The sequence below is a fragment of the Protomyctophum bolini genome, assembly GCF_963924005.1.
Source record: "Protomyctophum bolini genome assembly, chromosome: 16".
Taxonomy (NCBI): Eukaryota; Metazoa; Chordata; class Actinopteri; order Myctophiformes; family Myctophidae; genus Protomyctophum; species Protomyctophum bolini.
In genome coordinates, this window is record NC_137877.1 from 1,780,565 (window position 1) to 1,806,862 (window position 26,298).

Sequence of the window (26,298 nt, forward strand, 5' to 3'; positions counted from 1 at the left end):
TTTACTTTGTTCTGTGCGTGTCAGTCAGTTCCATTTAGGCAAAAAATGTAATGTAAAAATATTGTGTGCACACACACACACACACACACACACACACACACACACACACACACACACACACACACACACACACACACACACACACACACACACACACTTTGAGACCTGATTATTATTATATGGTGTGATGGTAGATTGAATCTAACAGGTTTTCTATCCACATGAATACTAACCGAGCCTTTCTGCTGTTCCTCACAGCTGGGAGTAGTCTGGATCTCCCCCCCCATCCTCCTGATGATGTGAAATATTGGTGCAGGTCAAACTCCTCCAGAACCTCCTCTGACGTCAGCAGCATGAAGGCCAGAGCTGAACACTGGCTCTCAGACAGTTTTGTCTTTGATCTGTCCGCTGACTTCAGGTACTGTTGGATCTCCTGATGTACTGAGTGGTCGTTCATCTCCATCAGACAGTGGAAGATGTTGATGAATCTGTCAGGAGAGAGACTCACATCTTCCATTTTCATCTCCTTCAGGTTGTTGATGACTCTCTGGATGCTCTCTGGACTGTTCTCTGTGTGACCCAGCAGGCCTCCTAACAGACTCTGGTTGGACTCCAGTGAGAGGCCATGAAGGAAGCGGACAAAGAGGTCCAGGTGGCCGTTCTTACTCTTCAGGGCTTTTTCGCTGGCTCTCTGCAGGAAGTCCTCCAAGGAACTGACATCATCTCCCAGGAATGTCTTCAGTACCTCCATGTTCTTCTGCTGTGTGAAACAGTGCATCAGGTAGACTGCAGCCAGGAACTCCTGGATGCTCAGATGAACAAAGCTGTAGATCTTTCTCTGAGATTGAACGGTCTCTTCTTTGAAGATCTCTGTGCACACTCCCGAGTACAGCGCGGCGTGGTTCACATCGAGACCACACTCTTCCAGGTCTTCTTGGTAGAACGTGAGGCTGCCTTTCTTCAGATGTACAAACGCCAGCAGGCACAGCTGCAGAAGAACATCCCTGTCAGTCTCATCATACTTGGTCATCATCCTTTTTATCATGAGCGATATGAAGTGGCTGTACATCCCGGTCAGGTTCTTGGGCATCTGTCCTCTCTTGCCTGTCTTCACCAGGTCCTCCACAACGGTAGCGGTCATCCAACAGAAGACTGGGATGTGACACATGATGTGGATGCTCTTGGATGTCTTCACGTGTGAGATGATGGTGCTGGCCAGCTCCTCATCATCACTGAACATCTTCCTGAAGAACTCCTCCTTCTGGGGCTCTGTGAACCCTCGTATTTCTGTCACCATGTCAACGCATTCAGGAGGGATCTGATTGGCTGCTGCAGGTCTGGTGGTTATCCAGAAGAGAGCCGAGGGGAGCAGATTCCCCTTGAAGAGGTTCGTCAGCAGCAGGCCCACCGATGATGTCACCGTGACATCAGAGACGACGTCATTGTTGTCGAAGGCGTCAGAATCGACGTCAACGTTCTGGAATTTCAGCGGAAACCTGCTTTCATCGAGACCATCGAAGATGAAGCCAACTTTCCAGGCAGCAAGCTGCTCTGCTGTGAGCTTCTCTAACGTTGGATGGAAACCATGGATCAGTGAGAGAAGACTGTGCTGCTTATCTCGGACCAAGTTCAGCTCCCGGAATGCGAAGAGAACCAGGAGATCTATATCTTGGTTCTCCAAACCTCTCGCCCAGTCCAGAGCGAACTTACGCACGGAGAATGTCTTTCCGATGCCAGCGATGCCATTGGTCAGAACTCTGCTGCTGGGTGTGTCTCTGCCAGGGAGGACGGTCTTAAAGATGGAACGGCACTTGATTAGGACGTCATAGAGGGTCTTCATGCTGGAGGCGGTCTCAAGCTGCCACACCTCATGTTGCTGATTAACCCCTTCACTCACTCCCGCTGATAGGTGGAGGTCTGTGTAGATGTTGGAGAGGGAGGGATGTTCAGTGACGAATGTCACATGTTCAAGACCGTCCAAAGTGACCCTATAGACCTTTAAATACCCCGGCAGACGGACATCTGATATGAGGAGACAATTAATACATGTTAAACATTATGCTTCATTTACAACTTTACATTTAACAATCCATAGCATTAAAACTACAAAGTAAACTAAAAGTAAAACAAATGAGAAAATTGGCTAAAATAAACAACATTGGATCGTTTTTTTTGTCTAAATGTATGTGTTTATCGTCAGTATTTGTATTTGGACAATGAGACAGGAATACAACGAGTATATTTAATCTGATGAGTCTGCTGCTATTTAAACATTTCATTCATTGAAATAAAATGTTAGTGTAAAATGTGTCCAGTCTTACTGTGTCCAGGTGTGGTTCGACTGAATGTCTTCTGTCCAGGTGTGTTTCTGAATGTCTCTCTGTGGAGATAGACAATAGAATATATACATATAGATGAAGACAATAGAATATATACATATAGATACATATAGATGAAGACAATAGAACATATACATATAGATGAAGACAATAGAATATATACATATAGATGAAACAATAGAATATATACATATAGATACATATGTATCTAACGGTTAATTTTCCAGCCGGATAGCCGATGGCATTATCCGGTTAATTAACGGTTGTTGATTTTATTAATTTATTTTTTTAATAGGCTACCCCAAATGTAATATGCATGTATAGGCTACATAATTAAAGTTGGTAGACGAATGGTATACATTTATTTATGCTCCTTTTTAAAAGACAAACAAAATGTTGTTAAAGCAACATTTAACAATATAAATAAATTGTTGTAGGCTTAATCATCAATAAACAACGCATCGCATCTGCATGCATGCATATGCGTGTCTACAGTACAGAGGTCCGCCGGTTCTATTCCAAAACATAAATAAGTCCAGTCCAGATCTGAGCAGCCTATAGCCTAACTATAAAGCCACTGGACGCATCATGGGCTAAGCCTTTTTTTATTATTAAGGAAGATCAGCATGCATGTTTGTTGACTTTTCACTGACGAGAAAACCCTCAAACATCGATAGCACATGGCTAACTTGACACGTGCCAGTGGGGAGAACTTTGGGACATTGAGGGGGCAGAAAACAGCGTCCGAGCAGCGCTGTTCATGCAGCCTGGAGTGTGACAAGCTGGGCGGCGCAAATAACAGCAATTTTAGGCATGTGTGCAACATGACAACTGTTTTAAAGTATTGTACAGTAACAACTACAGTCTCTGTAATGTTTATGTTGTACTATTACTAAAAAGGATCTGGTTACTAGCCGGTTACCCCCTGACATTTAGGGTTTAGAGAGACAAGTGCCTCTCTAAACACTTAAAACTTAGGTCAGGATTGAGAAGGCGTTTTTAGAATCCTGAATGGGTCTGTTGAATTGAGCAATTGTAACAGTTATCTCCTTCACGCATTCCGACCAGGATTACTGCATGTTTTTGTGAGGGTACCTACCCTAGGGGACACGGGGAGAACATGTGAGGGTACCTACCCTAGGGGACACGGGGATAACATGTGAGGGTACCTACCCTAGGGGACACGGGGAGAACATGTGAGGGTACCTACCCTAGGGGACACGGGGAGAACATGTGAGGGTACCTACCCTAGGGGACACGGGGAGAACATGTGAGGGTACCTACCCTAGGGGAAACGGGGAGAACATACAAACTCCACACAGAAAGGCCCTTTCGCCAAGTCGGGTATGGGCACTGATGACGCAGAGGAGAGAACACGCCCCCAGCACCCACAGCGGGAATCGAACCCAGGACCTTCTAGCTGTGAGGCGACAACACTACCGACTGAGCCACTGTCCCCCCTCTTGGTTTTATTTTTGATAAAGATTTTAAACCTAATAAACAAATCAGCTCCGTCGTTAAAACTCTCTTCTTCCAATCATCGCCACGGTCAAATCCTACCTCCCCCTAAAAACAGCTGGAGATGGTTATCCATGCTTTGATTTCATCAATAATAGAGTATTGCAACTCTTTGTATATTGGCATCGACCAGGCGTCACTCAGGCGTTTACAGCTAGTGCAGAACACAGCTGCCCGCCTTCTCACCGGCACTATAAAATATGTTATAGTGTATATTGTATAGTGTTACAGTGTTATAGTGTTGTATATATTTATAGGAGGGTTGACATACTGTGAATCAGGAGGTCCAGGTTCATTACTGAAGTCAGGAGGATATCCTTTAGACTTGTCACTCTTCACAGACAGAAGGCTGGGAGTTGGAGACTCTGCTCTGTGGTGGACACTTCTGGAATCATACAGACAGAAATAACAATACATAAACAACAGAGACAGTGAATAATACTACTAGAAATAATACTAAGTAAATAACAGACAGTAATTAGCATAACAGTAGCTTGTATTCCATGTAGTAAAAACGGTGCAATGGAATGATTTGCCCAAGGAGATAAAGACAAGTGCCTCTCTAAACACTTAAAACTTAGGTCAGGATTGAGAAGGCGTTTTTAGAATCCTGAATGGGTCTGTTGAATTGAGCAATTGTAACAGTTATCTCCTTAACACATTCCGACCAGGATTACTGCATGTTTTTGTGAGGGTACCATAGGGGACACGGGGAGAACATGTGAGGGCACCTACCCTAGGGGACACGGGGAGAACATGTGAGGGTACCTACCCTAGGGGACACGGGGAGAACATGTGAGGGTACCCTAGGAAAAACGGGGAGAACATACAAACTCCACACAGAAAGGCATTTTCGCCAACCCCGCCTCGGGTATGGGCATTGATGACGCAGAGGAGAGAACACGCCCCCAGCGCCCACAGCGGGAGTCGAACCCAGGACCTTCTAGCTGTGAGGCGACAACACTACCAACTGTGCCACTGTCCCCCCTCTTGGTTTTATTTTTGATAAAGATTTTAAACTTAATAAACAAATCAGCTCCGTCGTTAAAACTCTCTTCTTCCAATCATCGCCACGGTCAAATCCTACCTCCCCTAAAAACAGCTGGAGATGGTTATCCATGCTTTGATTTCATCAAGAATAGATTATTGCAACTCTTAGTCTTTGTATATTGGCATCAACCAGGCGTCACTCAGGCGTTTACAGCTAGTGCAGAACACAGCTGCCCGCCTTCTCACCGGCACTATAAAATATGTTATAGTGTATATTGTATAGTGTTACAGTGTTATAGTGTTGTATATATTTATAGGAGGGTTGACATACTGTGAATCAGGAGGTCCAGGTTCGTTACTGAAGTCAGGAGGATATCCTTTAGACTTGTCACTCTTCACAGACAGAAGGCTGGGAGTTGGAGACTCTGCTCTGTGGTGGACACTTCTGGAATCATACAGACAGAAATAACAATACATAAACAACAGAGACAGTGAATAATACTACTAGAAATAATACTAAGTAAATAACAGACAGTAATTAGCATAACAGTAGCTTGTATTCCATGTAGTACAAACGGTACAATGGAATGATTTGCCCAAGGAGATAAAGACAAGTGCCTCTCTAAACACTTAAAACTTAGGTCAGGATTGAGAAGGCGTTTTTAGAATCCTGAATGGGTCTGTTGAATTGAGCAATTGTAACAGTTATCTCCTTAACACATTCCGACCAGGATTACTGCATGTTTTTGTGAGGGTACCTACCCTAGGGGACACGGGGAGAACATGTGAGGGTACCTACCATAGGGGACACGCGGAGAACATGTGAGGGTACCTACCCTAGGGGACACGGGGAGAACATGTGGGGGGACCTACCCTAGGGGACACGGGGAGAACATGTGGGGGGACCTACCCTAGGGGACACGGGGAGAACATGTGAGGGTACCTACCCTAGGGGACACGGGGAGAACATGTGGGGGGACCTACCCTAGGGGACACGGGGAGAACATGTGAGGGTACCTACCCTAGGGGACATGGGGAGAACATACAAACTCAAAACAGAAAGGCCCTTTCGCCAACCCCACCTCGGGTATGGGCACTGATGACACAGAGGAGAGAACACGCCCCCAGCGCCGACAGCGGGAATCGAACCCAGGACCTTCTAGCTGTGAGGCGACAACACTACCGACTGTGCCACTGTACCCCCTCTTGGTTTTATTTTTGATAAAGATTTTAAACTTAATAAACAAATCAGCTCCGTCGTTAAAACTCTCTTCTTCCAATCATCGCCACGGTCAAATCCTACCTCCCCCTAAAAACAGCTGGAGATGGTTATCCATGCTTTGATTTCATCAAGAATAGATTATTGCAACTCTTTGTATATTGGCATCGTATAGGCGTCACTCAGGCGTTTACAGCTAGTGCAGAAGACATCTGCCCGCCTTCTCACCGGCACTATAAAACGTGAACACATTACTCCATTTCTGCCCCTCCCCATTAGATCTGCTCAGATAGATGCTTTAGAAATAAAGTTTCATTTGATTCGACTTGGAGTAGACAATTCAGACACCAGATGGAGTTCATGTTTCAACCTTTGATCAGTAGAGTGGTGTCCATCTTTGAAGTCAATAAGTCCATGCATGGACGAGTCACTCTTCATGGAGACACAGCTGGGTACAGGAGAGACTGCTCTGTGATGATCAACCCTGTTACAAAGAGAGGATCAACAGGATTTATAGACAATCATATCAGGCTTGGCAATTTCATAGTCTAGGAAGTTCTACTCAAACATGATTATTCTTAGTTGAAAACAAACAAAAAGCTTATAAAGTTAAACCTAAAACATTCAGCTGTAAACATTGACCACAGCTATTTCAGTTATATAAGTTATTTAAAATGTAAACTTTCTCACCCTAAATGAAAACAAAACTGAAATAATATTTTTTTTTTACCACCATCCGACCATAATATCCTTTAGATCCCTGGTGTGTTAAGTTCTAACATCCACCACTTTCCTAGAAATCTGGGTTTTATTTTTACTTTTTTCTAAATTTTTATCCCACGATTTTGCAACGCATTTTTTCACCCGGTGTCAATTATCTAATGTAATCCTGGACACTACACTTCCTCTGCCAACCTGGGAGAGCAACGGACTGACCTCATGCTTCCTTCTATGCATGAGGAGTGCAGCAAGCTGCTTCTTTTCACCTGACAGGCTGTTGGTTGTGAAGGAGTTAATGTTTCAATCACCCGGCTGGTCAATTCAAATTCAAACCTTTGATCAGTAGAGTGGTGTCCATCTTTGAAGTCAATAAGTCCATGCATGGACGAGTCACTCTTCATGGAGACACAGCTGGGTACAGGAGAGACTGCTCTGTGATGATCAACCCTGTTACAAAGAGAGGATCAACAGGATTTATAGACAATCATATCAGGCTTGGCAATTTCATAGTCTAGGAAGTTCTACTCAAACGTGATTATTCTTAGTTGAAAACAAACAAAAAGCTTATAAAGTTAAACCTAAAACATTCAGCTGTAAGCATTGACCACAGCTATTTCAACGCATTTTTTCACCCGGTGTCAATTATCTAATGTAATCCTGGACACTACACTTCCTCTGCTAACCTGGGAGAGCAACGGACTGACCTCATGCTTCCTTCTATGCATGAGGAGTGCAAGCTGCTTCTTTTCACCTGACAGGGGCCGCGTTTATATGAAGGGTGATCATTCCGAATAAATACTTCAGAATAAAATACTTCAGAAGTAATGTTTTTTGCTTCGAGTTTACACAGGAAATGGTCATTCCGAACGTGTGTTTACAAGGAGATGTGATATAAGACATAATACATGTTAATTCACGTAAAACTACGCCATCTGTTGGACACATAAAATATAGGCAGTTCATTCATTATGTGACTGTCTCAACAATTAGGCTACTACAGACGATACTTTGAAATCCCATCATTTCCCCCACCCGGGATCCCCTTCTCCGCTGGGAAGGTGATCATCTCGTTTTTATTTGTAGGCTATGCGCTGATCTACAGGCTGACAACGTGTCCCATCTGTGGTCTTGTACATCGCATAAAGCATATAGCCGCATAGCTCATCTACACCATACACCATCGCCGCATCATTATGGCATAATATATTCCGGGCAAAGTATAGGCTACCAGAGAATACATTGGGTGTTTAATACTAGATTGATTGCAGCTGCTCATCAATGCAATTAAACTGCAAAGCCGTTATGTTTCATGACGTTTTGGTTGCAACTTGGAATAATAGGCCTATAGCCTATACAAGTTTAAAGGGATAGGATGGACATTATAGCGATAATAGCGTATTCTTCCGACTGTGTGTGTGAGTGAGTGTGAGAGAGAGAAAGAGAGAGAGAGAGAGAGAGATTACTGAACAGTGGACTGACGGCATTTCGCCCTCTCGCTCCTCCGTCTTTCTGTGAGTCCCCGATGCACTGTAGCCTGCCCTACAGTATAGCATCAAGCATCCAGATACATATAGGCTGGCTATATAACCTATCAAACATGTTTGAACATTATCAGAGTGATCATCAACTCGGGACGGTTGGATCTTTGAACACTCACAGATCAGGGGGATCATCATCACTGCTGCTGCTCCACGTTTTTTTTTGTGGATTTCGGAGCTGCAAAATGCACGAAATAACCGCTCTATGTGCAAACTCCTCGGCGCGCCTCGGATACGAGCGCCTTGGAGTTGGAGCGCAATGGAAATGAGCATGCTCAGAAAGACCAGAATGAACTTACATCCGAAGCAGTGTATATATGAGTCCAATTTTCTTTCAATCGCATTGAACATCGGAGTAATCAGAATGGTTTTAAAATCGCATCGGCGTTTTCATTCGGATTTAAGTTTTTGTAGGTGTTTACATAACGTTTAATAGGATTTAACTTCTATTCGGAATGAAAAGGGGATTTAACTGCTCATGTAAACGTAGCCAGGCTGTTGGTTGTGAAGGAGTTAATGTTTCAATCACCCGGCTGGTCAATTCAAATTCAAACCTTTGATCAGTAGAGTGGTGTCCATCTTTGAAGTCAATAAGTCCATGCATGGACGAGTCACTCTTCATGGAGACACAGCTGGGTACAGGAGAGACTGCTCTGTGATGATCAACCCTGTTACAAAGAGAGGATCAACAGGATTTATAGACAATCATATCAGGCTTGGCAATTTCATAGTCTAGGAAGTTCTACTCAAACGTGATTATTCTTAGTTGAAAACAAACAAAAAGCTTATAAAGTTAAACCTAAAACATTCAGCTGTAAGCATTGAACACAGTTATTTCAGTTATATAAGTTATTTAAAATGTCAACTTTCTCACCCTAAATGAAAACAAAACTTAAATAATATGCTTTTTTAACCACCATCCGACCATAATATCTTTTAGCTCCCTGGGTGTGTTAAGTTCTAACATCCACCCATTTTCTAGAAATCTTGGTTTTATTTTTAATTTTTTCAAAAACTTTATCCCACGATTTTCACCCGGTGTCAATTATCTAATGTAATCCTGGGCACTACACTTCCACTGCCAACCTCGGAGAGCAACGGACTGACCTCATGCTTCCTTCTATGCATGAGGAGTCCAAGCTGCTTCTTTTCACTTGACAGGGGAGAGTTTCCCCGGTTGGACGTAGAGCGTGGAAAGAACACGTTATTCCGACAAGTTCCTTTCACCTCCATCAGGCCCCCCTGGCTGGCCAGGGGGAGGTAGTTTAGAGACCAGGATTACTGCATGTTTTTTGTGAGGGTACCTACCCTAGGGGACACAGGGAGAACATGTGAGGGTACCTACCCTAGGGGACACAGGGAGAACATGTGAGGGTACCTACCCTAGGGGACACGGGGAGAACATGTGAGGGTACCTACCCTAGGGGACACGGGGAGAACATGTGAGGGTACCTGCCCTAGGGGACACGGGGAGAACATGTGAGGGTACCTATCCTAGGTGACACGGGGAGAACATGTGAGGGTACCTACCCTAGGGGACACGGGGAGAACATACAAACTCCACACAGAAAGGCCCTTTCACCAAACCCGCCTCAGTGGGCTCTGATGACACAGAGGAGAGAACACGCCCCCAGCGCCCAAAGCGGGAATCGAACCCAGGACCTTCTAGCTGTGAGGCGACAACACTACCGACTGTGCCACTATCCCCCCTCTTGGTTTTATTTTTTATAAAGATTTTAAACTTAATAAACAAATCAGCTCCGTCGTTAAAACTCTTCTTCCAATCATCGCCACGGTCAAATCCTACCTCCCCCTAAAAACAGCTGGAGATGGTTATCCATGCTTTGATTTCATCAAGAATAGATTATTGCAACTCTTTGTATATTGGCATCGACCAGGCGTCACTCAGGCGTTTACAGCTAGTGCAGAAGACAGCTGCCCACCTTCTCACCGGCACTATAAAACGTGAACACATTACTCCATTTCTGCCCCTCCCCATTAGATCTGCTCAGATAGATGCTTTAGAAATAAAGTTTCATTTGATTCGACTTGGAGTAGACAATTCAGACACCAGATGGAGTTCATGTTTCAACCTTTGATCAGTAGAGTGGTGTCCATCTTTGAAGTCAATAAGTCCATGCATGGACGAGTCACTCTTCATGGAGACACAGCTGGGTACAGGAGAGACTGCTCTGTGATGATCAACCCTGTTACAAAGAGAGGATCAACAGGATTTATAGACAATCATATCAGGCTTGGCAATTTCATAGTCTAGGAAGTTCTACTCAAACATGATTATTCTTAGTTGAAAACAAACAAAAAGCTTATAAAGTTAAACCTAAAACATTCAGCTGTAAACATTGACCACAGCTATTTCAGTTATATAAGTTATTTAAAATGTAAACTTTCTCACCCTAAATGAAAACAAAACTGAAATAATATATTTTTTTTACCACCATCCGACCATAATATCCTTTAGATCCCTGGTGTGTTAAGTTCTAACATCCACCACTTTCCTAGAAATCTGGGTTTTATTTTTACTTTTTTCTAAATTTTTATCCCACGATTTTGCAACGCATTTTTTCACCCGGTGTCAATTATCTAATGTAATCCTGGACACTACACTTCCTCTGCCAACCTGGGAGAGCAACGGACTGACCTCATGCTTCCTTCTATGCATGAGGAGTGCAGCAAGCTGCTTCTTTTCACCTGACAGGCTGTTGGTTGTGAAGGAGTTAATGTTTCAATCACCCGGCTGGTCAATTCAAATTCAAACCTTTGATCAGTAGAGTGGTGTCCATCTTTGAAGTCAATAAGTCCATGCATGGACGAGTCACTCTTCATGGAGACACAGCTGGGTACAGGAGAGACTGCTCTGTGATGATCAACCCTGTTACAAAGAGAGGATCAACAGGATTTATAGACAATCATATCAGGCTTGGCAATTTCATAGTCTAGGAAGTTCTACTCAAACGTGATTATTCTTAGTTGAAAACAAACAAAAAGCTTATAAAGTTAAACCTAAAACATTCAGCTGTAAGCATTGACCACAGCTATTTCAACGCATTTTTTCACCCGGTGTCAATTATCTAATGTAATCCTGGACACTACACTTCCTCTGCTAACCTGGGAGAGCAACGGACTGACCTCATGCTTCCTTCTATGCATGAGGAGTGCAAGCTGCTTCTTTTCACCTGACAGGGGCCGCGTTTATATGAAGGGTGATCATTCCGAATAAATACTTCAGAATAAAATACTTCAGAAGTAATGTTTTTTGCTTCGAGTTTACACAGGAAATGGTCATTCCGAACGTGTGTTTACAAGGAGATGTGATATAAGACATAATACATGTTAATTCACGTAAAACTACGCCATCTGTTGGACACATAAAATATAGGCAGTTCATTCATTATGTGACTGTCTCAACAATTAGGCTACTACAGACGATACTTTGAAATCCCATCATTTCCCCCACCCGGGATCCCCTTCTCCGCTGGGAAGGTGATCATCTCGTTTTTATTTGTAGGCTATGCGCTGATCTACAGGCTGACAACGTGTCCCATCTGTGGTCTTGTACATCGCATAAAGCATATAGCCGCATAGCTCATCTACACCATACACCATCGCCGCATCATTATGGCATAATATATTCCGGGCAAAGTATAGGCTACCAGAGAATACATTGGGTGTTTAATACTAGATTGATTGCAGCTGCTCATCAATGCAATTAAACTGCAAAGCCGTTATGTTTCATGACGTTTTGGTTGCAACTTGGAATAATAGGCCTATAGCCTATACAAGTTTAAAGGGATAGGATGGACATTATAGCGATAATAGCGTATTCTTCCGACTGTGTGTGTGAGTGAGTGTGAGAGAGAGAAAGAGAGAGAGAGAGAGAGAGATTACTGAACAGTGGACTGACGGCATTTCGCCCTCTCGCTCCTCCGTCTTTCTGTGAGTCCCCGATGCACTGTAGCCTGCCCTACAGTATAGCATCAAGCATCCAGATACATATAGGCTGGCTATATAACCTATCAAACATGTTTGAACATTATCAGAGTGATCATCAACTCGGGACGGTTGGATCTTTGAACACTCACAGATCAGGGGGATCATCATCACTGCTGCTGCTCCACGTTTTTTTTTGTGGATTTCGGAGCTGCAAAATGCACGAAATAACCGCTCTATGTGCAAACTCCTCGGCGCGCCTCGGATACGAGCGCCTTGGAGTTGGAGCGCAATGGAAATGAGCATGCTCAGAAAGACCAGAATGAACTTACATCCGAAGCAGTGTATATATGAGTCCAATTTTCTTTCAATCGCATTGAACATCGGAGTAATCAGAATGGTTTTAAAATCGCATCGGCGTTTTCATTCGGATTTAAGTTTTTGTAGGTGTTTACATAACGTTTAATAGGATTTAACTTCTATTCGGAATGAAAAGGGGATTTAACTGCTCATGTAAACGTAGCCAGGCTGTTGGTTGTGAAGGAGTTAATGTTTCAATCACCCGGCTGGTCAATTCAAATTCAAACCTTTGATCAGTAGAGTGGTGTCCATCTTTGAAGTCAATAAGTCCATGCATGGACGAGTCACTCTTCATGGAGACACAGCTGGGTACAGGAGAGACTGCTCTGTGATGATCAACCCTGTTACAAAGAGAGGATCAACAGGATTTATAGACAATCATATCAGGCTTGGCAATTTCATAGTCTAGGAAGTTCTACTCAAACGTGATTATTCTTAGTTGAAAACAAACAAAAAGCTTATAAAGTTAAACCTAAAACATTCAGCTGTAAGCATTGAACACAGTTATTTCAGTTATATAAGTTATTTAAAATGTCAACTTTCTCACCCTCAATGAAAACAAAACTTAAATCATATGTTTTTTTACCACCATCCGACCATAATATCCTTTAGCTCCCTGGGTGTGTTAAGTTCTAACATCCACCCATTTCCTAGAAATCTTGGTTTTATTTTTTTCTAAATTTTTATCCCACGATTTTCACCCGGTGTCAATTATCTAATGTAATCCTGGGCACTACACTTCCTCTGCCAACCTGGGAGAGCAACGGACTGACCTCATGCTTTCTTCTATTCATGAGGAGTGCAAGCTGCTTCTTTTCACCTGACGGGGGAGAGTTTCCCCGGTCGGACGTAGAGCGTGGAAAGAACACGTTATTCCGACAAGTTCCTTTCCTCTCCATCAGTTCCTTTCCTCTCATACCTCCCCCTGGCTGGCCAGGGGGAGGCAGTTTAGAGACCAGGATTACTGCATGTTTTTTGTGAGGGTACCTACCCTAGGGGACACGGGGAGAACATGTGAGGGTACCTACCCTAGGGGACATGGAGAGAACATGTGAGGGTACCTACCCTAGGGGACACGGGGAGAACATGTGAGGGTACCTGCCCTAGGGGACACGGGGAGAACATGTGAGGGTACCTGCCCTAGGGGACACGGGGAGAACATGTGAGGGTACCTACCCTAGGGGACACGGGGAGAACATGTGAGGGTACCTGCCCTAGGGGACACGGGGAGAACATGTGAGGGTACCTACCCTAGGGGACATGGGGAGAACATGTGAGGGTACCTACCCTAGGGGACACGGGGAGAACATGTGAGGGTACCTACCCTAGGGGACATGGGGAGAACATGTGAGGGTACCAACACTAGGGGACACGGGGAGAACATGTGAGGGTACCTACCCTAGGGGACATGGGGAGAACATGTGAGGGTACCTACCCTAGGGGACACGGGGAGAACATGTGAGGGTACCTACCCTAGGGGACACGGGGAGAACATGTGAGGGTACCTACCCTAGGGGACACGGGGAGAACATGTGAGGGTACCTACCCTAGGGGACACGGGGAGAACATGTGAGGGTACCTACCCTAGGGGACACGGGGAGAACATGTGAGGGTACCTACCCTAGGGGACTCGGGGAGAACATGTGAGGGTACCTACCCTAGGGGACATGGGGAGAACATGTGAGGGTACCTACCCTAGGGGAAACGGGGAGAACATGTGAGGGTACCTACCCTAGGGGACACGGGGAGAACATGTGAGGGTACCTACCCTAGGGGACACGGGGAGAACATGTGAGGGTACCTACCCTAGGGGACACGGGGAGAACATGTGAGGGTACCTACCCTAGGGGACACGGGGAGAACATGTGAGGGTACCTACCCTAGGGGACACGGGGAGAACATGTGAGGGTACCTACCCTAGGGGACACGGGGAGAACATGTGAGGGTACCTACCCTAGGGGACACGGGGAGAACATGTGAGGGTACCTACCCTAGGGGAAACGGGGAGAACATACAAACTCCACACAGAAAGGCCCTTTCGCCAAACCCGCCTCAGTATGGGCTCTGATGACGCAGAGGAGAGAACACGCCCCCAGCGCCCAAAGCGGGAATCGAACCCAGGACCTTCCAGCTGTGAGGCGACAACACTACCAACTGTGCCACTGTCCCCCCTCTTGGTTTTATTTTTGATAAAGATTTTAAACTTAATAAACAAATCAGCTCCGTCGTTAAAACTCTCTTCTTCCAATCATCGCCACGGTCAAATCCTACCTCCCCTAAAAACAGCTGGAGATGGTTATCCATGCTTTGATTTCATCAAGAATAGATTATTGCAACTCTTTGTATATTGGCATCGACCAGGCGTCACTCAGGCGTTTACAGCTAGTGCAGAACACAGCTGCCCGCCTTCTCACCGGCACTATAAAATATGTTATAGTGTAATAGTGTATATTGTATAGTGTTACAGTGTTATAGTGTTGTATATATTTATAGGAGGGTTGACATACTGTGAATCAGGAGGTCCAGGTTCGTTACTGAAGTTAGGAGGATCTCCTTTAGACTTGTCACTCTTCACAGACAGAAGGCTGGGAGTTGGAGACTCTGCTCTGTGGTGGACACTTCTGGAATCATAGACAGAAATAACGATACATAAACAACAGAGACAGTGAATAATACTACTAGAAATAATACTAAGTAAATAACAGACAGTAATTAGCATAACAGTAGCTTGTATTCCATGTAGTACAAACGGTGCAATGGAATGATTTGCCCAAGGAGATAAAGACAAGTGCCTCTCTAAACACTTAAAACTTAGGTCAGGATTGAGAAGGTGTTTTTAGAATCCTGAATGGGTCTGTTGAATTGAGCAATTGTAACAGTTATCTCCTTAACACATTCCGACCAGGGTTACTGCATGTTTTTGTGAGGGTACCTACCCTAGGGGACACGGGGAGAACATGTGAGGGTACCTACCCTAGGGGACACGGGGAGAACATGTGAGGGTACCTACCTACCCTAGGGGACACGGGGAGAACATGTGAGGGTACCTACCCTAGGGGACACTGGGAGAACATGTGAGGGTACCTACGCTACGGGACATGGGGAGGACATGTGAGCGTACCTACCCTAGGGGACACGGGGAGAACATACAAACTCCACACAGAAAGGCCCTTTCACCAACCCCGTTTTTTGTCAGATGTATAAGTGCAGGTTCATTTCATGATGTCCTCATATTAAAATGATCCGCAGGACATTTGGCTTTAGTTGGCATCAAACCTGATTGATCTCATGATGAGATCAATGTAGTAGCCTACAGCCTACACAGCTACAGTTGCCCATATTATAATGAATTAAGGTGAGCTGGCTTAAAACGATGAATGGCCGAATGACGCGCCGTTATATACATTTTACGATGTGAATTTCACCCGGATTGGACTTGGTTCAGCGGCAGCATGCTGCCGTCCGTCCGTCCCCACACACACACACACACACACACACACACACACACACACACACAGGAGCCAGGCGTACCTACACTTTCCTCACTCTATTCCACCAGAATAATTAGGAAGGCAAATAAAATCATTGCAGACAACTCCCATCCTGCACATCACCTCTTCAATCTCCTCCCATCAGGCAGGAGATATAGAAGTATCCAGAGCTCAACATGTCACTTCAGGGATAGCACTTACCCCGTAGCCATTAGACATCTGAACTCATAGTATATGCATATAGCACTTTAATTTCCTATGCTGCTGTTTTTTTTGTTTTTGTATTGTACTGTCCTTCTTGTTTGTGTGTCTATGGTTGTCTGTATATGTTGAGTATGAACCAAGACAAATTCCTATAAACTTGTTGACATGGCAAATAAATTATTGAATCTTGAATCTCACACACACACACACACACACACAACTGACTCAGAGGAGCTCCGTAACAAAACAATTTAAATAGGCCTATACTGCAGGCATTACTACACTAAACAACGTTGGGTTTGTACAGTGCAGATAAGTGCACGTTCTTATTATAACTGTGAGTTTGTTTTCTAACATGCAGCGCGAGTCTGCCATAGCCGATCTACAAGCTCACAACGCGTTGCACTGCGAGCAGAAGGCTGCTGAGAGTGAGTCGCATGCTAGAAATATCCTAATAAATAAATAAAAAGGTGTCAGGCTTCGGCTGCGGGGCAGTTTCTGTAGGCTAACTTGACCAATGCCTCTAGAATGCATGCATATACTGTAGGCATACAAGCGCAAGCCATGCGTGATACTCTGCTTTAAAAACATATATGTGCTGACCAATGTTGGGGACACGTGCCTACATATTTTATATGGGTCTGGCAACTATTCATTGATTCAGCATGAAGACTAAAGCCTTCTGAATAAATATACGCATGCATTGATCGCGAGTACACTACCCTCTGAGCTGACGTGGAACTGAGCGGAGTTTACGACCAACGTAATGTGGGAATCCTCGTAAATGCCCGTATGCTCACGCTCCGCTCACGATATGAGCGTAAATGCTGTTGTAAATGAGGTCCATAGTGTGTATATTGAACAGGAGGATTGACATACTGTGTGTGTGGAGGTCCAGGTTCAATACTGAAGTTAGGAGGTTCTCCTTTAGACACGTCACTCTTCATAGACAGAAGGCTGGGTGTTGGAGACCCTGCTCTGTGGTACAGACTTCTGGAATCATAGAAACCAAGAAGACCATTTATTCAATATGTGTACAATATGTGAATTAACGTAAGGAGCGTCATTTTTTATTTCATTATTAATAAAAAACAGAAGTACCGTAAAAGACGCGCTGATATTGGCCAGTAGTCACTTTTGTGAGTTCAAAATGTATAATTGCGTTATGGAAAGCTGTTTCTGACACACTAAGTCCAAGGAGAGTTTTTCATGCAAAACTAATGCTTGGAATGGATTCAGAATCATGAAATCCTCTTTGTCAGATGTATAAGTGCAGGTTCATTTCATGATGTCCTCCTATTAAAATGATCCGCGGGACATTTGGCTTTAGTTGGCATCAAACCTGATTGATCTCAAGATGAGATCAATGTAGTAGCCTACAGCCTACACAGCTACAGTTGCCCATATTATAATGAATTAAGGTGAGCTGGCTTAAAACGATGAATGGCCGAATGACGCGCCGTTATATACATTTTACGATGTGAATTTCACCCGGATTGGACTTGGTTCAGCGGCAGCATGCTGCCGTCCGTCCGTCCGTCCCCACACACACACACACACACACACACACACACACACACACACAGGAGCCAGGCGTCCCTACACTTTCCTCACTCTATTCCACCAGAATAATTAGGAAGGCAAATAAAATCATTGCAGACAACTCCCATCCTGCACATCACCTCTTCAATCTCCTCCCATCAGGCAGGAGATATAGAAGTATCCAGAGCTCAACATGTCGCTTCAGGGATAGCACTTACCCCGTAGCCATTAGACATCTGAACTCATAGTATATGCATAATTATAGCACTTTAAAAAACTGAATGTAATTTCCTATGCTGCTGGTTTTTGTTTTTGTATTGTCCTTCTTGTTTGTGTATCTATGGTTGTCTGACTGTCTGTATATGTTGAGTATGAACCAAGACAAATTCCTATCAATTTGTTGACATGGCAAATAAATTATTGAATCTTGAATCTTGAATCTCACACACACACACACACACACACACACAGTCATAACTGACTCAGAGGAGCTCCGTAACAAAACAATTTAAATAGGCCTATACTGCAGGCATTACTACACTAAACAACGTTGGGTTTGTACAGTGCAGATAAGTGCACGTTCTTATTATAACTGTGAGTTTGTTTTCTAACATGCAGCGCGAGTCTGCCATAGCCGATCTACAAGCTCACAACGCGTTGCACTGCGAGCAGAAGGCTGCTGAGAGTGAGTCGCATGCTAGAAATATCCTAATAAATAAATAAAAAGGTGTCGGGCTTCGGCTGCGGGGCAGTTTCTGTAGGCTAACTTGACCAATGCCTCTAGAATGCATGCATATACTGTAGGCATACAAGCGCAAGCCATGCGTGATACTCTGCTTTAAAAACATGTATGTGCTGACCAATGTTGGGGACACATGCCTACATATTTTATATGGGTCTGGCAACTATTCATTGATTCAGCATGAAGACTAAAGCCTTCTGAATAAATATACGCATGCATTGATCGCGAGTACACTACCCTCTGAGCTGACGTGGAACTGAGCGGAGTTTACGACCAACGTAATGTGGGAATCCTCGTAAATGCCCGTATGCTCACGCTCCGCTCACGATATGAGCGTAAATGCTGTTGTAAATGAGGTCCATAGTGTGTATATTGAACAGGAGGATTGACATACTGTGTGTGTGGAGGTCCAGGTTCATTACTGAAGTTAGGAGGTTCTCCTTTAGACACGTCACTCTTCATAGACAGAAGGCTGGGTGTTGGAGACCCTGCTCTGTGGTACAGACTTCTGGAATCATAGAAACGAAGAAGACCATTTATTCAATATGTGTACAATATGTGAATTAACGTAAGGAGCGTCATTTTTTGTTTTGTTATTAATACAAAAATAAAATGTAACCGTGATGTTTATAAGTAAAATCAAATAGCAGGATTAACATACTTTGTATGTGGAGACTCTGGTCTGTGGATGTGATGTTTGTCAGCTCCCTCCTCCTCCTCTCTCTCCTCACACTGACTCATCTTTGGTCTTCAGGAAACCTGTCAAGATTACACGCACGCACGCGCACACACACACACACATACATTTTAACCATTTATTTATGTCAACACAAAGGAGATGCATCGAAGGACACAAATATTATTGGTGCAGTAGAGTTACTTTTACAAAACCATGGGATGTGTTTTCATGATACAATAGACATGTCACTCAGCACTCTATGGGTAAAAGTAACGGTTTCTCCGCAATATATGGTGTTTTACCTCCTTTTGGGGAATCCCAGGTTGGTGAAACCCTCTAACAACCAGTCTGTGGGTATAATGTCTAGTGAAACCCTCTAACAACCAGTCTGTGGGTATAATGTCTAGTGAAACCCTCTAACAACCAGTCTGTGGTATAATGTCCTAGTGAAACCCTCTAACAACCAGTCTGTGGGTATAATGTCTAGTGAAATCCTCTAACAACCAGTCTGTGGTATAATGTCCTAGTGAAACCCTCTAACAACCAGTCTGTGGGTATAATGTCTAGTGAAACCCTCTAACAACCAGTCTGTGGGTATAATGTCTAGTGAAACCCTCTAACAACCAGTCTGTGGGTATAATGTCTAGTGAAACCCTCTAACAACCAGTCTGTGGGTATAATGTCCTAGTGAAACCCTCTAACAACCAGTCTGTGGGTATAATGTCTAGTGAAACCCTCTAACAACCAGTCTGTGGGTATAATGTCCTAGTGAAACCCTCTAACAACCAGTCTGTGGGTATAATGTCCTAGTGAAACCCTCTAACAACCAGTATGTGGGTATAATGTCTAGTGAAACCCTCTAACAACCAGTCTGTGGGTATAATGTCTAGTGAAACCCTCTAACAACCAGTCTGTGGGTATAATGTCTAGTGAAACCCTCTAACAACCAGTCTGTGGGTATAATGTCTAGTGAAACCCTCTAACAACCAGTCTGTGGGTATAATGTCCTAGTGAAACCCTCTAACAACCAGTCTGTGGGTATAATGTCTAGTGAAACCCTCTAACAACCAGTCTGTGGTATAATGTCCTAGTGAAACCCTCTAACAACCAGTCTGTGGTATAATGTCCTAGTGAAACCCTCTAACAACCAGTCTGTGGGTATAATTAGAGTTGTCCCGATCACGTTTTTTTGCTCCCGATCCGATCCCGATCATTTGAGTTTGAGTATCTGCCGATCCCGATATTTCCCGATCCGATCACTTTTTTTTGCTCCCGATACAATTCCGATCATTTCCGATAATTCTTCCCAATCAGATACATTTTGGCAATGCAGTAAGAAAAAAAAAGGGACTAAAACGGTTCCGAACTGCCGCCCCGTGTCCGAAACGGTTGAGAAATGACAGAGTTACTGTGTGCCGGTCCCTCTACTGTACCCTCTACTGTACTGTACTGGCACACACGAAATCATCATATACAGTTAATATGGGCATGTGTTTGTGTGCGTGTGTTAGGTTGCACACAGGTGGTGAAAAACAACCATGCTGTTTTCATGCTCATACCCAGCCAGCCAGGCAGGCACCCACACACATAAGTCCAAGGGACTGGCTTGCACCACTCAAAAAGTTTATTTATAGCATTATCTTTTATTCTTTTTTTAGCATATATTATTTTGTTAGACATTTCTGCCTTTTCATTTTTTAAAGGGGGAAAAAAAACCTTATATTGCTATTTTAATGTGCCTCATCATTATGTTCAAGGGAAAAATAATGCACCTATGCGCTCACACGTGGTGCAGACGCAGCACATGCAGGGAGGAGAGGAGAGCTCCCTGGGGAGAGGAGGGATTCCGCACAGAAACATTTACAAAAGTTTACAATAAAGATCTCTGCATGAGATATTATGCTTATATTATTAGAAGAAGGGTTTCTAACTACAGTCATGGATTGGACATAGAGTATTTTGTTGGGACTTTTCAGACGGAATATTCTTCTCCTGCCCGGGTGGACAGAGCAACAACAACGAGTTGTTTTTGCTCTCTCTCTCCCTTTTTAGCACTCAAACAGCGAGTGCAGATGCAGAAGCAGATCTGAACAAGACGGTGCTTAGAAGCCTGTTGATTCGAGGTTACTCCGCTGTGTGTGTCTCTGTGTATGACGATCAATAATTATTCCACCGAGTGGTCTTTGCGAGGGCTGGATTCTCCTCATCACCTCTCTCTCTCTCTCTGTGGTTCCTTCTTTTTAAAAGTCGCTTTAAGCGTCGGTTGTTTCAGTGCAGCCGCTGCCGCTTGTTGTCGTTAGCTTTCTGCTATTAGCCTACTAGCCACGCAAGTTACACGAACGTCGCCATTCGTCCGCCCAATAGCAAATCTACAAGATCACAGCGCGTTGCGAAAGCAACTCTTTGTGAGCTTGCAGATCTGCTGTTTAGGGCCAACGTCACTGTCGTGCGCTAAGTTTTCCTAGGAGCAGCAGCAAGAGGCTGCTTCGAGAGGAGGATGTTTTGTTTAATTATTAATTATGAACCAATCTGTATTAAAAAACAAAACTAAAGACTCGGGAGGATGACTTTAAGACTTATAGATGGTCACGTTTCTTCTGTAACGTTAAATACAATTAAGAAAATATTTAATAAAAATAAAAAAATATTATATTTAATAAATATTTTTTCCCGATATTTTTTTCCCGATCCCGATCTTTTGAAAATGACGTGATCGGGCCCGATCGATCGGGAGGCCGATCGATCGGGACATCCCTAGGTATAATGTCCTAGTGAAACCCTCTAACAACCAGTCTGTGGGTATAATGTCTAGTGAAACCCTCTAACAACCAGTCTGTGGTATAATGTCCTAGTGAAACCCTCTAACAACCAGTCTGTGGTATAATGTCTAGTGAAACCCTCTAACAACCAGTCTGTGGTATAATGTCCTAGTGAAACCCTCTAACAACCACTCTGTGGGTATAATGTCTAGTGAAACCCTCTAACAACCAGTCTGTGGGTATAATGTCCTAGTGAAACCCTCTAACAACCAGTCTGTGGGTATAATGTCTAGTGAAACCCTCTAACAACCAGTCTGTGGGTATAATGTCTAGTGAAACCCTCTAACAACCAGTCTGTGGGTATAATGTCTAGTGAAACCCTCTATGCTGCCCTTGCAACACGTGCCCATGTGTAGCTAGACAGCTAGTTAACAGTGTTCTGAGAGGCTTGACTTTGTTTAATTTACTGGGTCTCTGCAGGTAATTTTGTAAAACTGAAACAATACAGAAATACACGAACAAATGAATTAACACACAGGGAATATGTGTGAGCGTGTGAGTAATATAGTATGCATAGTTATTAACTTATTAGTAGGCTATTTGCACTGAACTAGGTACACAATGTTGAAATCAAACACAGAAAATGGCTACTGCTACTGCAGCAGGAAACTGACATGCAGACCACAAGTGTTTACACAATTTCCAAACACATAATAACCAACTACAAAGGCATTCTGCAAACATCACATTCTAAATGAAATATACTCTTTGAACCGATTAACTAGAACTTCAAAGTACTTACAGACAATAATGTCCAAGGCAAAGCATTAAAGAATAATTATCAGCAGACCATGCGCACAGCTCACTGTTCCGTGGTGAAATGCTGGCCCTACTGAGTTTCGTTTTACTGGGAAATGCTGGCCCTACTGAGTTACGTTTCACTTTCTACTTCCACCACTGGAGGGCAGTAGAAACCTGTTAAATGACAGAATTATTAAACATTTACCAAACTGCCATTCCAAAGGCAGCACATTGATTGTTAATGGGTGATGGGTGAATAGGTGAAGGTAACCATGACCTATTTCAGCATTTTTCAATATGTTCCGCCACTGGGATTTCTTATAGGACCTTTTGATATGTTGTTACTAACATATTTATGAAACAAAACAAGTTGAAGGAGTTTCGAGCAACTTAAAACTGTCTGTGGTGTTCTCATAAGCACGAGTAGACGATAAAATGAGCAACAATTTTTTTAAAGACACCCCGGTTCACCGGTGTGGTGGTACGGGCGCCCTAGGCTGCATATGCTGTGAGTTACTGTCCTATCAATAAAAGGCATAAAAGCCCCAAAACATAAATCTTAAGAAAGAAAACAAGAGTAAATCCTTTGAATAAAATGTTACATGTCCAGTTATGAATATTAATTCACCGCTTCATCTTATGAAATCTCATCTTTATTGTCCCACTGGGGATAACTTCACACCACAAAGATGTTATGCGTATGTAACATAAAACCCCCCAAAGGCTCGCTCTGAACTGATTAAAATACTAGTATGATGTAGACCTACAAGTCATCAAATGTTTGTTTGAATCTTTACCTGTCATGAATCCCGTCCGCCCATGGTTCTGGTTGGACTGGATGATAAAATGACTTCTGTGTCCTGATTAGATAAAGTGGAGATGGGCGGAGAGACAGAGAGAGACAGAGAGAGAGAGAGAGAGAGAGAGAGAGAGAGAGAGAGAGAGAGAGAGAGAGACACAGAGACTATTATATTATAACTAAAGAAAAAGATAAATGCATCACATATTGGAACGAACTCACACAATCACAACACAAACTAGAAACATATGTGGCTCTAAACAGACAGTATACTGTGGCAGACTACACCTAACCACAGTAACTGATACAAACCTGAGAAAGACTTTGGCTGCGTCCGAATTGCTAGGGTTGTTCCCTACTCCCTATCCCCCATACGGGGATCCAGACTCTAGTGGACTCTATAGTGATGATTTCGGACAATACTCCCTGTATGGGGAGCACCGACTCTGACGTCAATATCGATAGAGGGCGCTGTAGTTCCGCGGGTTCATGTACTTTTTATTTGCATGAAATCCCCATTAGGTTTTTTCAGATCGCCTCATAAAGAACTGTTTGAAAAATAAACAAATCATCCCGGCCGTTTCACTCATTTGGATATGAAGAATCAACTGACTACAAGAAACCAATCAAAACGCTGCTGCTGAATTTCCGCTAGGAACAGACTGTATCAAATGTCCCTGCAAGGACAGTTTGTAAAGTTATTTTTAAATTCATGAATGAATAAAGAAAAAATAGGTTAATGAAAATATGTTTGCAGGCATTTAGGCCTATATATCTATGATAAAAAGGTTATTTTAAAATCATAGGCCCATAACAATGGGCCTATGATTATTATCAATAAATTAATATTAGGCTATATCCATTATCCAGCAATATGAAAACAGTGCACAACCTTGACAATATATGAAAATATCAGCAGCATGATTGAATCTTAACCACATGAACCCCCGCTAATCCTGGGGCGGGGGGGATACGGCAAAAATAGCCGATCTATAAGCAACGCGCGACGTCCGTGTTGTGAGCTTGTATACTTTTACTTGCGTACTTTTGGTAAAGAATTACCAAAAGTAGCCGATCTACAAGCTCTGCTCACAATACGGACGTTTGGTGTTAACAGAAACAGCAGTCCAATAAATTACTGCCTGCTTATATACAGTTTACACAAAATGGTAGCCCCTCTCGGAACCCTCCGTAAAGCTTTGGACTTTAAGCTTTAAAAATGTCAGAAAATTTACTACCATTGGGTTCTGCTTGTGGGGCTAACAAAATGGCTGCTTTGATGACACGGCACCTTTTGAAGAAGGCCTTGTTATGAGTTCTGAGTGACGCACATACATTATACGTTGTGTAAATAAAATGTGATAAATATAAACCCTTGCTCTGTTAAGTTTGTAAGCCTATGGAACATGTATTTTAAGGATATATAGGCTATGGCTTATAGTTTAGTATACATTTCATACATGTAAGTATAGGCTATTGTTAATCACGTTATACAGTGAACAGTCAATACTAACACAGTCCTTAAGTTATAAGCGCCGGTCCGGTCCAGCGCGCCCTGATCACAGCTATAAACTATAAGGTTTAAAAGTAGCTTGTATATATTTTAGCTACCTGTAGCTTAATTGTTGAGCAGAGCAGAGAGGACTCAGTCTCAGAGGAGGACAAAAAGATCGGTGAATGTTCTCTCTGTTTGTGTTTGGGGCGAGTCAGGGAACTAGGGAGGGAGGAGGAGACACGTAATGTAATCTGAGACTTCCTCATTCCTTGATTCCTCCTAAACTAGAAGAGCAGATCTACAAGCTCACAGCGCGTCGCGCCGCGCCGCGCTGTGAGCTTGTAGATCTCAGTAAAGGCTGGCTGGCTGGTTGGCTGGCTGACTGACTGGCTGGCTGGCTGGCTGGCTGGCTGACTGGCTGGCTGGCTGGCTGCGACGGACGGTTAAAAACGACCTGCAGCACACCGTCACCTAAATGCTCAGTATGTGACTGACTAGTACGGACGCGTTCGGAAATACCACACCGGAGCACACTCGCCTATTAGTTTGAGAGAGAGAGGGGAGGGGGGAGAGAGAGGGGGGGGTGAGGGGGAGAGAGAGAGAGAGGGGGGGTAGAGAGAGAAAGAGAGAGGGAGAGAGGGGAGGGGGGAGAGAGAGAGAGGGGGAGGGGTAGAGAGAGAAAGAGAGAGAGGGGGAGAGAGAGAGAGGGGAGAGAGAGAGGGGGGGAGGGGGAGGGGTAGAGAGAGAAAGAGAGAGAGGGGGGAGAGAGAGAGAGAGAGAGGGGGAGGGGTAGAGAGAGAAAGAGAGAGAGGGGGGAGAGAGAGAGAGAGACCCACTGACCCAGTGACCCACTGTTTGAAAACATGACTAATGACAAAAAACTCCCATATCTGTTGGGTGAAGAACAACAATATGACTACATGACTACAACTCCCATATCTGTTGGGTGAAGAACAACATTATGACTACATGTCACAACATGAGGGACAAATAAAAAACAACACTAAATGTGAGTGCCTACACAATGAAGTTTTAATGCATTTATCGCAATTCAATGAAATAATGTTAGATAGCATATTTTTTCATGGCAGGAATGAATGAATATTAATAAAACATATGTTCGGACACAATTAATATGTGTCTCACATGCATAT

The 26,298-nt window shown here is 43.7% G+C and overlaps 1 protein-coding gene across 1 annotated transcript in view; it reads right to left on the reverse strand.

Moving 5' to 3' along the window:
- Window positions 1-25,371, reverse strand: part of LOC308331264 (uncharacterized protein) — a 36,660-nt gene extending 11,289 nt beyond the window's left edge. Inside the window, exons 1-16 of the mRNA XM_080786610.1 lie at window positions 25,261-25,371; window positions 23,648-23,710; window positions 19,273-19,370; window positions 19,006-19,119; window positions 17,207-17,320; window positions 15,140-15,253; window positions 12,860-12,973; window positions 11,101-11,214; window positions 10,418-10,531; window positions 8,879-8,992; window positions 7,120-7,233; window positions 6,437-6,550; window positions 5,179-5,292; window positions 4,129-4,242; window positions 2,322-2,380; window positions 234-2,022 (exon numbers count right to left, since the gene is read on the reverse strand). Coding sequence (XP_080642736.1) covers window positions 234-2,022; window positions 2,322-2,380; window positions 4,129-4,242; window positions 5,179-5,292; window positions 6,437-6,550; window positions 7,120-7,233; window positions 8,879-8,992; window positions 10,418-10,531; window positions 11,101-11,214; window positions 12,860-12,973; window positions 15,140-15,253; window positions 17,207-17,320; window positions 19,006-19,119; window positions 19,273-19,352 — 3,182 coding nt within the window. The 5' untranslated portion in view covers window positions 19,353-19,370; window positions 23,648-23,710; window positions 25,261-25,371. The remainder of the gene's footprint in view (window positions 1-233; window positions 2,023-2,321; window positions 2,381-4,128; window positions 4,243-5,178; window positions 5,293-6,436; window positions 6,551-7,119; window positions 7,234-8,878; window positions 8,993-10,417; window positions 10,532-11,100; window positions 11,215-12,859; window positions 12,974-15,139; window positions 15,254-17,206; window positions 17,321-19,005; window positions 19,120-19,272; window positions 19,371-23,647; window positions 23,711-25,260) is intronic.
- Window positions 25,372-26,298: the final 927 nt, after the last annotated feature.